This window comes from Elephas maximus, chromosome 14, assembly GCF_024166365.1.
Source record: "Elephas maximus indicus isolate mEleMax1 chromosome 14, mEleMax1 primary haplotype, whole genome shotgun sequence".
In the NCBI taxonomy this organism is placed as follows: Eukaryota; Metazoa; Chordata; class Mammalia; order Proboscidea; family Elephantidae; genus Elephas; species Elephas maximus.
The window spans coordinates 40,461,440-40,475,321 of NC_064832.1; the positions used below are offsets into that span (position 1 = coordinate 40,461,440).

Sequence of the window (13,882 nt, forward strand, 5' to 3'; positions counted from 1 at the left end):
GCTTCAAGTGAACGTTTACAAATCAAGTCAGTCTGTCACATATAAGTTTACATACATCTTACTCCGTACTCCCACTTGCTCTCCCCCTAACGAGTCAGCCCTTCCAGTCTCTCCTTTCGTGACAATTTTGCCAGCTTCCCACTCTCTCTATCCTCCCATCCCCCCTCCAGACAGGAGATGCCAACACAATCTCAAGTGTCCAACTGATATAATTAGCTCATTCTTCATCAGCATCTCTCTCCCACCCACTGTCCAGTCCCTTTCATGTCTGACGAGTTGTCTTCGGGGATGGTTCCTGTCCTGTGCCAACAGAAGGTCTGGGGACCATGGCCGCCGGGATTCCTCTAGTCTCAGTCAGACCATTAAGTATGGTCTTTTTATGAGAATTTGGGGTCTGCATCCCACTGATCTCCTGCTCCCTCAGGGGTTCTCTGTTGTGCTCCCTGTCAGGGCAGTCATTGATTGTGGCCAGGCACCAACTAGTTCTTCTGGTCTCAGGATGATGTAGGTCTCTGGTTCATGTGGCCCTTTCTGTCTCTTGGGCTCTTAGTTGTCATGTGACCTTGGTGTTCTTCATTCTCCTTTGCTCCAGGTGGGTTGAGACCAATTGATGCATCTTAGATGGCCGCTTGTTAGCATTTAAGACCCCAGATGCCACATTTCAAAGTGGGATGCAGAATGTTTTCATAATAGAATTATTTTGCCAATTGTTAGAGGATTTTTAATGTTGTCTTTCATCACAAGGTGAAGTAGTTGAAATGTGATCAAAACAGTGTTGAGCAATACCCATTTAAATTTTTACTATTCCTTCAGTGGGTGGAGAATTTATACAGATTTCATCCCTGGTGATTGGATACAATTATAAAGAATAGCATTACATTTCACATTTACTGTTTCACAGAGTATTTAAATGAAAAGCTCTTGTTCGCATTTTATATAAAAAGCTTGTTTTTGTATTGTGTAACTTTAAATGATTCTGGATAAAGAATCTTGGTAGGGAGGAATAAAATACTTTGAGTCAAATTATATAAATAGTATTAATGAGAAAATGAAGTGAACTTTGTGACAGCTTTCTTCATTGACTGAAGAACTTTAAGAAGAAGCTACATAGCTACATAGGTTAATAGGAAGAGATGTGACTTTTGGGGTAATATTTATTTGAATTGTATCTTGGGTTAGCTTTTCCTAATTTAAAGCCAGTGGGCTTTTCCACAGACTTAAAAATTTAAAAAAATTAAGAGTGATTCAAATTTTGGTGTAGTATTTTTTAGTATTTGTAAGTAACTGACTAAAAAACTCCTGTCTTTTTGTATATATACAGATGCTGTTGCTGATGCAAAGAATTCCCTCAGACTTAATCCAAATAATTCCACTGCTATGCTGAGGAAGGGGTATGCAATAACCACTCTTCTTTTTGGGCTTAGAGGTGTTTCATTGTAAGCCTTAAATAAATAATAGTAAAATTCTGCATTTATGCTTTTTATAGCAGATATGATTCAGTTTTAAATATAATCTGTATCCCTTTTTTTTAAATTGTACTTTAGATCAAGGTTTACAGAACAGACTAGCTTCTCATTAAACAGTATGCATATTATTTATGACATTGGTTAACAGCCCTCACCCCCCGCCCCCATATGTCAGCACTCTCCCTTATCGACCTAGGTTTCCCTATTACCAGCTTTCCTGTCCCCTCTTGCCTTCTAGTCTTTGTCCCGGGGCTGGTGTGCCCATTTAGTCTCATTTTGTTTTATGGGCCTGTCTAATCTTTGGCTGAAGGAGTGAACCTTGGGAGTGACTTCATTACGGAGCTAAAAGGGTGGCTGGGGGCCATACTCTTGGTGTTTCTCCAGTCTCTGTCAGGCCAGTGAGTTTGGTGTTTTTTTGTGAGTTAGAATGGTGTTGTGCATTTTTCTCCAGCCCTCTCCAGGCCCCTCTATTATGATCCCTGTCAGAGCAGTTGGTGGTAGCGGGGCACCGTCTCGTATTGGACTCAGTCAGGTGGAGATTGTGATAGATGTGGTCCATTAGTCCTTTGGACTAACCCTTCCCTTGTATCTTTAGTTTCTTCATTCTCCCTTGCTCCCAAAGCGGTTAGACCAGTAGAGTATGTTAGATGGCTGCTTATAGACTTTCAAGACCCCAGACACGACTCACCAAAGTACAACGCAGAACATTTTCTTTATAAGCTATGTTATGCCAGTTGAGCTAGATGGTCCCCGCAGCCCTCAGTCCAGTAATTCAGTCTGTCAGGGTTTGGGTGTGTCTTTTGAGCTTCCGTGACCTTGCCTTGTACAAGTTGTGCTGCCTTCCCAAGTATTGTGTACTGTCTTACCCTTCACCAAAGTTATTGTCTATTTAGTGGTTTTCCATCCCTACCATTCCCTTCCCTTGTAAGCATCAAAGGCTTTTTTGTGTATGTGTGTAAACCATTTCATGAGTTTTTATAATAGTGGTCTCATACAATATTTGTCCTTTTGTGATTGACTTCACTTAGCGTAATGTCCTCCAGATTCATCTATGTTGTGAGTTGCTTTGCAGATTCATCATTGTTCTTTATCACTAAGTAGTACTTCATTGTGCGTATGTACCAGTTTGTTTATCCATCCATTGGTGGACATCTGTGTTGTTTGCATCTTTATGCTGTTGTGAAAAATGCTGCAGTGAACATGGGTGTGCATGTATCTATTCGTGTGACAGCTATTATTTCTCTAGGATATGTTCCTAGGAGTGGGATTGCTGGATTGCATGGTATTTCTATTTCTAGCTTTCTAAAGAAGCACCATATTGTTTTCCAAAATGGTTATACCATTTTGCATTCCCATCAGCAGTGCCTAAGAGTTCCAATCTCCCCACAGCCCTTCCAACATTTGTTTTTTTTCCCCAGTTGTTAGGTTTTCTTTTTACTCTGTTGGTGAAGTCTTTTGATGAGCGTTAGTGTTTAATTTTTAGAACGTCCCAGTTATCTAGCTTATCTTCTGGAGTTTGTGTGTTGTCGGTTGTGGTTTGTATCCTGTTAGTGCCGTGTATTAGGGCCTCTAGTGTTGATCCTATTTTTTTCTTCTGTGGTCATTATTGGTTAAGTGCTACGGCTGCTAACCAAAGGGTCGGCAGTTTGAATCCACCAGGCGCTCTTTGGAAACTGTATGGGGCAGTTCTACTCTGTCCTGTAGGGTTGCTGTGAGTTGGAATCGACTTGATGGCACTGGGTTTTGGGTTTTATGGTCATTACAATATTTGGTTTTATGTTTAGATCTTTGGTCCATTTTGAATTAGTTTTTGTGTATGGTGTGAGGTGTGGGTCCTATTTCATTTTTTTTGCAGGTGGACATCCAGTTTTGCCAGCACCATTTGTTAAGACTGTCTTTTCCCCATTTGATGGACTTTGGGCCCTTGTCGAAGATCAGGTTACTGTAGGTGGTTGGATTTACATCTGGGTTTTCAATTCTGTTCCACCGGTCAAGGTACTTGTCCTTGTACCAGTACCAGGCTGTTTTGATTACCATAGCTGTATAGTAGATTCAGAGGTCAGGTACTTCATTCTTCTCCTTCAGTAGTGCTTTATTTATCTGGGACCTCTTCCCTTTCCGCATAAAGTTAATGATTAGTTTTTCCATCTCTTTGAAGAATGTTGTCAGTATTTGAATTGGGCTTGCATTGTATTTGTAGATTGCTTTGGGTAGAATTGTCGTTTTCACAATGTTGAGTCTACCTATAAACGAACATGGTATGCTTTTCCATTTATGTAGATCTCCTTTGGTTTCGTGCAGTAGTGTTTTGTAGTTTTCTTTGTATCGATCTTTTATATCCCTGGTTAGATTTATTCCTAAGTATTTTATTTTTTTAGTGGCAATTACAAATTATATAATTTTCTTGATTTCTTTTTTGTCATTCTCTTTATTGGTGTATAGGAATCCATCCATCTGATTTTTGTATGTTGATCTTGTATCCTGCTACTCTGCTAAATCTTTCTATTATTTTCAGTAGTTTTCTCGTGGAGTCTTTTGGTTTTCTATGTATAGTAGCATATCATCTGCAAATAGGGAGAGTTTAACTTCTTCATTACCAATTTGGATGCCCTTTATTTCTGATTCTTGCCTTATTGCTCTAACCAGGCCGTCAAACAGTATTAAATAGAAATGGTGATAAAGGGCATTGTTGTCTCGTTCTTGTTTTCAAGGGGAATGTTTTCAGCCTCTCTCCATTAAGAATGATGTTGGCTGTTGCTTTTCTATAGATGCCCCTTATTATGTTCAGGAATTTCTCTTCTGTACCTATTGGGAGTTTTTATCAGGAATGGGTGTTCAACTTTGTTGAATTGGCAATTGAGATGATCATGTGATTCTTTTATTTATGTAGTAGATTACATTGATCTTCTGATGTTGAACCATCCTTGCATATGTGGTGTGAATCCTACTTGGTCATGGTGTATTATTTTATTGTCTATATGTTATGATTGTATTAACTGTAGTGTGTTATAGGAGATCTGTTGTTAGTGTGTTTTACAGTGGTGATGATTGGAATAACTGCAAGGTCTAGACGAAACTGATGGATTTCATGTCTCTTTTTTGTTTATCATTTAGAACTAAATGGGAATACCCTATTCCTCAGCCAAACTGGATAAGGCTACGTTTAATGATACGAGAACTTCTTAGTATAAGTGTACTTTATATCCCAGCTTGTTTTTGTAGTGACTTTATTTTTTAAATAAGAAACTTCTTTAGTTCCTTAGTGTAATTATACTTTGGAATAAATAAGTATATGCAATTACAGTCAGGAAATTCCTTCTGAAATGAGTTTCAAGTTTGAGTTTTAATGAAAATAGTACTAGGTGTTACATACCATATTTTTAGACAATTTCTTGGTTTATTAGCATATACATAAAAAAATTCTTTTAACACTAGAGAATATTAGGATTTTTTTTATTTAGATAGAAGGTAGTTTCCACGATCTCATGTATGTGTGGTCTTTGTTTTTAATATGCTCATGCCAGGATCTGTGAATACCATGAAAAAAATTATGTTGCTGCTCTAGAGACTTTTACAGAAGGACAGAAATTAGACGGTAAGTATCAGAATTATACTTTAATAAACTAATTTATTTCTGATAAGTGTCTTAAATACCATATCTGAATTTTGTTAGTGTCATTTCAAGTTAATTGCAGAAACCCAACACCTTTTTTTCTGCCTCTTGATGACATTTCATGTTGATTGCAGAATTTGAATTCACTTAAAGTTGATTAAATTGGCCTTTCTTTAGCATTTAAGTCACATATAAACTTTCCATTTAGAAACCAAAAACTGTAAACATTCAGCATGTTCTCTCTACTTTTGCTTAATTTTTTTATAATGGAGACATGAACATTTAATTTGCTCTCTTGTTCAGAAGTCTATTCATTTTAACTTACTCAGATTCCTGAGAAGGAAAATCTTACCACAAAGTCTTTCATGGAGAAGCTAAGTGTAAATTTGGGTAAATTGTGAGAGGGTGTAGAAGAAACATGGAACTTTGAGTAATGTGAGTTTTTAATGTCACCTTTTTGAGAAGAATATATGAAAATTAGAGCAATATAGATATCTAAGCATATGTATAGAAGTAATTTTGAAAGCCAAGAATTTAAAAATCTGTGTAAGATACTTAAAAGAGTTTGTGAGTAATCTCAGAAAATTACAGACCACATAATTCTAATTGTGTAGTATCATTTTATGTTTCTCTTATGGCAGAGTGTTAATCTCTAAAGCAGTGTTTCTTAACCAGGGTTGAGTTTGCTTCCCTGGGGACATATGACAATGTCTGGAAAGATTATTGATTGTCATGACTGCTCACTCACATCTAGTGAGTAGAGGACAGGGATGCTTCTAAAAACATCCTATAACACACAGGACAGACCCTCACAACAAAGAATTATCTGTTAAAAATGTCAGTTGTGCTGAGATGGAGAAAACTCTGCTCTGAAGTGTTATGTGTTTAATTAAAAAAATTTGCCCTGTCCTGCTTTGAATATTTGCTTTTGTACTACAGATCTGCTCATGAAAGGACTTTAAGCTCAAATTCTGCAAATGGCAGCTACAAATTAGGAAAAGCTCTGACCTGGGCAATACGCATTGTTCTCAAACTTGGTTATCCCAAGTTTGATACATGGATAGTATGGCTTTTCAATTAGCAAACCAGCATATTTGTACTCATAGCAAGTCCAGTTATCTAGCACCTTGATACACATTTGAAATCCTTGAAGGGACATGAGTCATCCAGTACTCTAAATTTTCTAAGCCCTATTCTTTATCTTATTACAGCAACAAAGTTCTCTGCCTAAGTTTCTTCTCTGAGTAACATTGTAATATCATACCATTGGACTTTTATCCTAGAATTATTTCAGAGGTGGCTTTCAGAAGTTGGTGTTGATATTTAATAAAAACAAATTTATCTTTAAATTTTATTCCAGGAAAATTTTAAACTGTTAGGCTTCCATTTTTGTTGTTGTCAGGTGCCATCGAGTCAGTTCTGACTCACAGAGAGCGACCCTATGCACGACAGAACAAAACACTGCCCGGTCCTGAGCCATCCTTACAGTCGTTGTTATGCTTGAGCTCATTGTTGCAGCCACTGTGTCAGTCTACCTTGTTGAGGGTCTTCTCTTTTCTGCCGACCCTGTATTCTGCCAAGCATGATGTCCTTCTCCAGGGACTGCTCCCTCCTGACAACATGTCCAAAGTGTGTAAGACGCAGTCTCACCATCCTTGCCTCTAAGGAGCATTCTGGTTGTACTTCTTCGAAGACAGATTTATTCGTTCTTTTGGCAGTCCATGGTATATTCAATATTCTTCGCCAACACCACAATTCAAAGGTGTCAACTCTTCTTCGGTCTACCTTATTCATTGTCCAGCTTTCACATGCATATGATGCAATCGAAAATACCATGGCTTTGGTGAGGCACACCTTAGTCTTCAGGGTGACATCTTTGCTCTTCAACACTTTGAAGAGGTCCTTTGCAGCAGATTTACCCAATGCAATGCATCTTTTGATTTCTTGACTGCTGCTTCCATGGCTGTTGATTGTGGATCCAAGTAAAATGAAATCCTTGACAACTTCAGTCATTCCTCTGTTTATCATGATGTTGCTTATTGGTCCATTTGTGAGGATTTTTGTTTTCTTTATGTTGAGGTGTAATCCATGCTGAAGGTTGTGGTCTTTGATCCTCATTAGTAAGTGCTTCAGGTCCTCTTCACTTTCAGCAAGCAAGGTTGTGTCATCTGTATAACACAGGTTGTTAATGAATCTTCCTCCAATCCTCATGCCCCATTCTTCTCCATTTTTATTACACAGGGTAAAAAAATTACGAGTCAAAATGTTACCTTACATTTTCTTAGTATGTTAGGAAACTTGGTTTTATTTACTGTTTAATTTGAATGATTTAATAGGTTATTCAAGTCTAGGATTTTGATATAACAGTTCCTTAAGAGAATATAGTTTGTAGTCTTACATTTTACAAGTTCTGTTGCATGTACGTCTTTGTGTGCATATATGCATATATATATTAAATATGTTTACAATTTTTAATTAAGACTTGTATGTTTACTACCTTTTACAAATTAGTGAATAGATTAGGGAATTTTAAGAAAAATGAATTGCTTTTCATTTTTTAGATTAACCTTGCAAGCAGTTAGCTTGAATTAGTAGACTTTTAGAGTGTTTTTAATTTTTCTTTACATTATATTAGCTCCTTTGACTGCTTAGATATAATCATTGTTCTGGTGACTTTTGTTTGTATATGTGTTTGCATTGCTATCTGTAAATATTTAGTTCACCATCTGTAATCTCTTGGCTGACATGTAACTTGGAGATAGCACAAAACTCCATAAGTATAAAGGTGTTGGTAGTAAAAGCATGGTAACAAAGCCATTGAGAGAATAGTAAACAGAATAAGCTGCATCGAAAAGCAAGCTGGAGCAGGGAGAGGCTTCTGGACCTCAGCCCAGCTGCCAGTTACCAGGCCTCCAAGCCCTACCCTAACTGATGACATTCTGGGAACTGGATTTACTTGTGGGTTAGAAGCTCCTTTAAGAGCAAGGGGGTGGGGGAAATTGTAGATTACTGTATCTGAGACCCAGTAAGGATGACTGTAGTTAAAATTCAATTTTTTTTTAATTGTAAAAATATATATAACAAAATATACTCCATCTCAACAATTTCTACACATACAATTCGGTGACAGTGATTACATTCTTTAAGTTATGCAGCCGTTCTTGCTATCCTTTTCCAGATCATTCTACCACTATTAACATATACTCAGTGCCCACTAAGGAAAAACTCCCCCTTGCTCCCTCCCTCCTACTCCTGGTAAAAAAACTCCTGGTAACCAGTAATAATCTTTGGTTTCTGTGTATTTGCTTCTTTCGTATGAGGGAGATCATACAGTATTTGTCCTTTTGTGACCGACTTGTTTCGCTCAACGTGATGTTTTCAAGCTTCATGTTGTGGTATGCATCGAGATTTCATTTCTCTTTATGACTGAGTAGTATCCCTTTGTGTGTATATATCACGTTTTGTTTGTCCATTCGTCTGTTGATGGACATTTCTGCTGTTTCCATCTTTTGGCTGTTGTGAGAAGTGCTGCAGTGGACATTGGTGTACAGGGTTTTGTTTGCATTTTGGCCTTCTGAATATACTTAGGATTGGGGTTGCTAGGTCACATGGTGTTTCTTTGTGCAGCTTTTTGAGGAACCGCCATACTGTTTTCCACAGTGCCTGCAGCATTTTACATTCCTACCTGCAATGGATGAGGGTTCCAGTTTCTCTACCATCTTGCCAACGCCTGTGTTTTCCATTTTTTTGATCATTGCCATTTTAATGGGGGTGAGGTGGTGTCTCATTGTTTTGATTTGCCTCGACTTGGGTCAACAATTTGTGTGTGTGTGTGTGTGTGTGTGTGTGTAATGGCTAATGATGTTGACCATCTTATGACCGTTTAAATAACCTCTGGTGAAATGTCCAATCAAGTCTTTTGTCCATTTTTTGATTAGGTTGCTTGTCTTTTTGTTAAGTTGTAGAACTTCATGTATACATATATTTTTGGATATTAAACCCTTGCTGGATAATTTGGTTCTTGAAAATTTCCTCCCAGGTTGTCTTTCCATTTTTTTGATAAGTCCTTTGATGCACAAAAGTATTTAGTTTTCATGAGGTCCCATTCATTTTGTTTTTTGCTGCATGTGCTTTTGTTGTCATTTCTGATAACTTATTGTTAAAAACTGAGTCCTGCAGCCATCCCCCTGTATATTTCCTTCTAAATATTTTATGGTTTTAGTTTTCACATTTAGGTCCTTGATCCATTTTGAATTGTTTTTTGCATATGGTGTCTGACATAGATCCTGATTCATTCTTCTCTGTGTGGCAGTCCATTTTTCCTAGTACCATTTGTTGACGAGACACTTCCTTCCCATTGAATGGACTCAGCACCCTTGTTGAAAATCGGTTGACCATAGATGTGTGAATGTATTTCTGGGCTCTCAATTCTATTCCATTGGTCTGTATGACTATAATTATACCCGTACCAGGTTGTTCTGATTACAGTGGCTTTTTAGTATGTTTTGAAACCAGGGAGTATGAATCCTCCTACTTAATTCTTCAAGATTGCTTTAGCTATTGCAGAGTTCCTTGGCCCTCCATATAAATTTAAGTATTAGCTTTTCTCTTTCTGTGGAAAAAAAAAAAAAAAAAACTGGTGTTTTTGAATAAAAAATCTTGAGGATGAACAACTGTTATTTATAGCTGTAATATTAGAGTTGCTATAAGCTCTGTGAACATAGTTGTTTTTGTCTGTTTTATTCTCTGCTAAATCTCCACTACCTAGAATAGTGTTTGGCACATAGTAATTACTTGATAAGTTACTTGTTTAATAGATATGTTAAGTTGTACAGATGAGTGATGTTATTTTTTTTTTTTTGCTTTCTAGGTGCAGATGATAATTTCATCGCCTGGATTAAAAGGTGTCAAGAAGCTCAAAATGGTAAGTATGACATGCTTCCCATGGTCCTTCAGTTTAAAAAGAAAACTTTTGAAATTTTTTCATTTAAACAAATTTGTATTTAGCTTTTTATATATAATTTAAGTAGTACATGTTCCCATAGGTAGGGATTCCTAAAGGTGTGCTAATTTTTGCCTGGTTTATGCTGTTGAAGGAGGGATTTGAATGGATTTGCTTTGCAATAGTATCAAGGAATTAAAAAAAAAACAAAAACCCATTGCCATCGAGTCAGTTCTGACTCGTAGCAACCCTCTAGGACAGAGAACTGCTCCCATAGGGTTTCCAAGGAGCAACTGGTGGATTCGAACTGCCAAGCGTTAGTAGCCTGAGTTCTTAACCAAATGCACCACCAGGGCAGCTGCGAACCAAAAGGTTGGCAGTTCAGATCCACCAGCCGCTCCTTGGAAATCCCATGGGGCAGTTCTCTTCTGTCCTCTAGGGTTGCTATGGGTCAGAATCAACTTGGCAGTGATGGTATTATCAAGGTATTAAAGGTAAGAAATTACTTAAAGAGTCTAAAATGATTCTGGGATGCAAAATTAAACTCCTTTCCTTTATTAGAAATATAAGGATTGAATTGCCTTATCAGTATGTATCATAGAAATCATGTATATAACTTTGGCTATAAATGTGTTGCTATCTGAAAATGTTCTCTTTTTATGTTTTTAATAGGATCAGAATCTGAAGTGGTAAGTCCAGATTTTATTCTTGTTGTTTTTGCTTCATTAGGTTTAGATTTCAAGTGCTGAGTATATCTGAGACAGGACTTAGAATAAGCCATCTCTCAGTTAAATATTAAGCAGTCCCATTTAAATATCTCTTCTTTTGTGGCTGAAATAAAATTGTTTTCTGGTGAAATAAATTATAGAAGATTATAGTCATGAAAATTACTGGGCAGTTTTAATGAATTTAGTGTGGAGCTCAGGTTGGTTTGGAATGTTTTAATATGGTCGGGATGATTATTTGTTTTCTGTTTTAGAAAATCATCACATTTATTTAGGTTAGACAGCTGCTTCCTTGGAAGCACTTGTAGGGTCTTTTATGGTATACTGACAAAAAAGTTTAACTAAAATTGGGAAATGTTAATTTCTTTTTAATTCAGTATTTTGTTTATTTTTTAACGAAGATTTTCATGTCTTTTCAGTTATTAAAAATTATGGTAGTGTTGAGGGAAATTGATTTTTCTTTTTTTTTCTGAATCAACTTCGGTAGGTTTATGCGGGCGGGCATGCCTTGGAGATACTTGCAGGTTCGGTTCCAAACCAGTGCAATAAAACAAATAATAAAGCTAGACACACAAGGTTTCTGGTTTCCCAGTGTATATAAAAGTTATATTTACATTATAGTCTCTCAGGTGCGTAATAGCATTGTGTCTACAAAAACAACGTATACACCTTAATTTAAAAATAACCTTATTGCTAAAAAGTGCTATCATCTGAGCCAAAATATGATCCAGAGACATGGAGTGAGCACATGCTGTTAGAAAAATGGTGCCTATAGACTTGCTTAACACAGAGTTGCAACAGACTGTCAGTTTGTAAAAAACGCAGTATCTGCAAAGCACAATAAAGCGAAGTGCAATAAAATGATGTAGTCCTATATATAAAATGCATAGTTGACCATGGCCAATGCTTTTTTAATCATGATCTTCTACATACTTAGTCAAATAAAATGGAGCCATGGGCCATCCTGACTTTTCTCTATGGGCAATTACTTTACTTTTTTGAATTTCTTTCTTCATTTCTAAAGGAAGTTTAACATCTCTATCTTCTAGAATTACATTGTGACATTGAAAAAGTCACTTACTCCCTGAACTTCCTTCATGCGTAAACTGGGACTAATAGAGCTAGTGTTCTTCAGGCAGGTGGTTGAGAGCATCTGGTAAGACATGTATATAAGTAGTGACGAGGATATTGAACATTGCCAAAAGCGAGTCCTGTCCATCTGTCCCCATGTCTTCATACTCCTTGGGGTGAGGGTCAGGTTAGGGAGTAGAGAATGGATTGGGGGAAATACTTAAAAGTTGTTTTCCATCTCTGCCTGCCAGCACTTTTGTCCAAGTTTTACAATATTTGTGTTTGGGGATAGGCCTGAAAACCACAGAATGGCATTTGGTTAACAAAAGACTTTGTCAAATATAGCAGACAGCTGTTTAGCGTCAGTACATTTCGTTACTCCTGAAGTTCAGTCTAGTTTTATCCCGGTACCAGGATGAACTAGAATAATCAGTTCTAGTCAGCATCTTTTCAGGTATGTTTCAGTCCTTGGTGATGTTGTCAGCTGTTGTCTAGTCAGCCGCCTACTCACGGCGACGCCACGTACAATGGAATGAAGCGCTGCCTGCCCATTCCAACACCATCCTGGTATCAGTTGGGGATTGGACTGTTTTGATCCGTAGAGTTTTCATTAGCTGATTTTTGGAAATATATCACAAGACCTTTCTTCCTAGCCTGTCTTAATCTGGAAGTTCTACTAAAACCTGTTAAGCTTCATAGCAACACACAGGCCTCCACTTGCAGACGGGTGGTGCGCTTATGAGGTGCTTTGGCTGGGAATCAAACTTGGGTCTCCCGCATGGAAAAGAATGCTACCACTGACCACCATTGCCCTCTCAATCTTTATTATTGTTATTGTTGCCTTGAGTTGATTCAGACTCTTGCCAACCCCATGTGTGCAGAGTAGAACTGATCATAGGGTTTTCAAAGCTGCCACCTTTTAGAAGCAGACCACTAGGCCTGTATTCTGAGGCATCTCTGGGAGAGTTTGAACCGCTGACCTTTCAGCTAGTAGTCGAGCAGTTAACCATTTGTGCCCCCCAGGTACTCCTCAGTTTTTATTACTCAGTAATAAAAAACTGAGGGGTACTGAATAGTTGTGAGTTAAACTCACTTCTCTATAGCAGTTTTACTTATTTCCTTGTCTCAAACCCCGTCTCCTCCTTATTTAGGGACAACCTAGAAGTCTCCTAACCCTGAACAATTCCCTTAGATTTACAGCCTTAACTGGCATGCATCTAGCTCAGAAAAGTACGGATTGGTCAAGAGTCGTGTGTTTTTGATGTGCATTAGATAATGTTTATTGCAGAGGGATTGTAAATAGAGTAGGATGTTATCAGGAAGGCACTACGAAAATATTTCTTTATATGTTTTCAAAGTTGTGTTTGATGTTACGGTTAAGCCTGAATGTTATATTATGCTATAATCTTAAAATGGGTTTTTTAATGTTACTGTTATTTTCAGTTTAGGGAGTTAACTAAATCTTAAACTGCACATTTTACATGGTGACCTTTTCTAATCATGCCTTTGAGTGTTTTTGGTTTTTTTATGTCCTTTGATTTGAGAAGAAAAATTTTCTTTGAAATTAAAAGTAATAAAAATTATGACAATGTTGAATTTTCTCATTTTTTTCATAAAGAGTAGTACTCTTTTAACAGTTACGGATACTGTGCTTTGTCCTTCAAAGAAGTTTTCATGTAGTTACTGCATACCAAAGTAACTTGTTATTTTTAGCTGCTGCCATAAAAAAACCCACCCAGTGCATAAAAAAAAATTAGGGCTGGGTAAATTAATAATACATGTATTTTAATATACATTTATGAAACTAACTTGTGAAAATCTTTCTCATTCAACTTGCCCAAATCAGTCTGTATCCCAGCGGGCTCATCAGTCAAAAATCAAGTAAGTATTTCTTTTTCATAAAACCATACATGATAGATACCTGTATCTAATGGGGAAAAAGAAAAACACAACCCTATAGTTTAATATTATATTAAGCAAGTGTTTATTCTCAGGTTACATTCAAATCTCGTCTCAACTTTAAAGTCATTTCACCTGGTTCCAGTTTATGTCACCTTTTCCGTGT

The 13,882-nt window shown here is 37.1% G+C and overlaps 1 protein-coding gene across 1 annotated transcript in view; it reads left to right on the forward strand.

Moving 5' to 3' along the window:
* The window catches only part of SUGT1 (SGT1 homolog, MIS12 kinetochore complex assembly cochaperone), a 55,308-nt gene that overhangs the window by 11,059 nt on the left and 30,367 nt on the right, over positions 1-13,882 (forward strand). Inside the window, exons 4-8 of the mRNA XM_049853151.1 lie at positions 1,322-1,391; positions 4,991-5,061; positions 9,950-10,003; positions 10,694-10,710; positions 13,664-13,698. Coding sequence (XP_049709108.1) covers positions 1,322-1,391; positions 4,991-5,061; positions 9,950-10,003; positions 10,694-10,710; positions 13,664-13,698 — 247 coding nt within the window. The remainder of the gene's footprint in view (positions 1-1,321; positions 1,392-4,990; positions 5,062-9,949; positions 10,004-10,693; positions 10,711-13,663; positions 13,699-13,882) is intronic.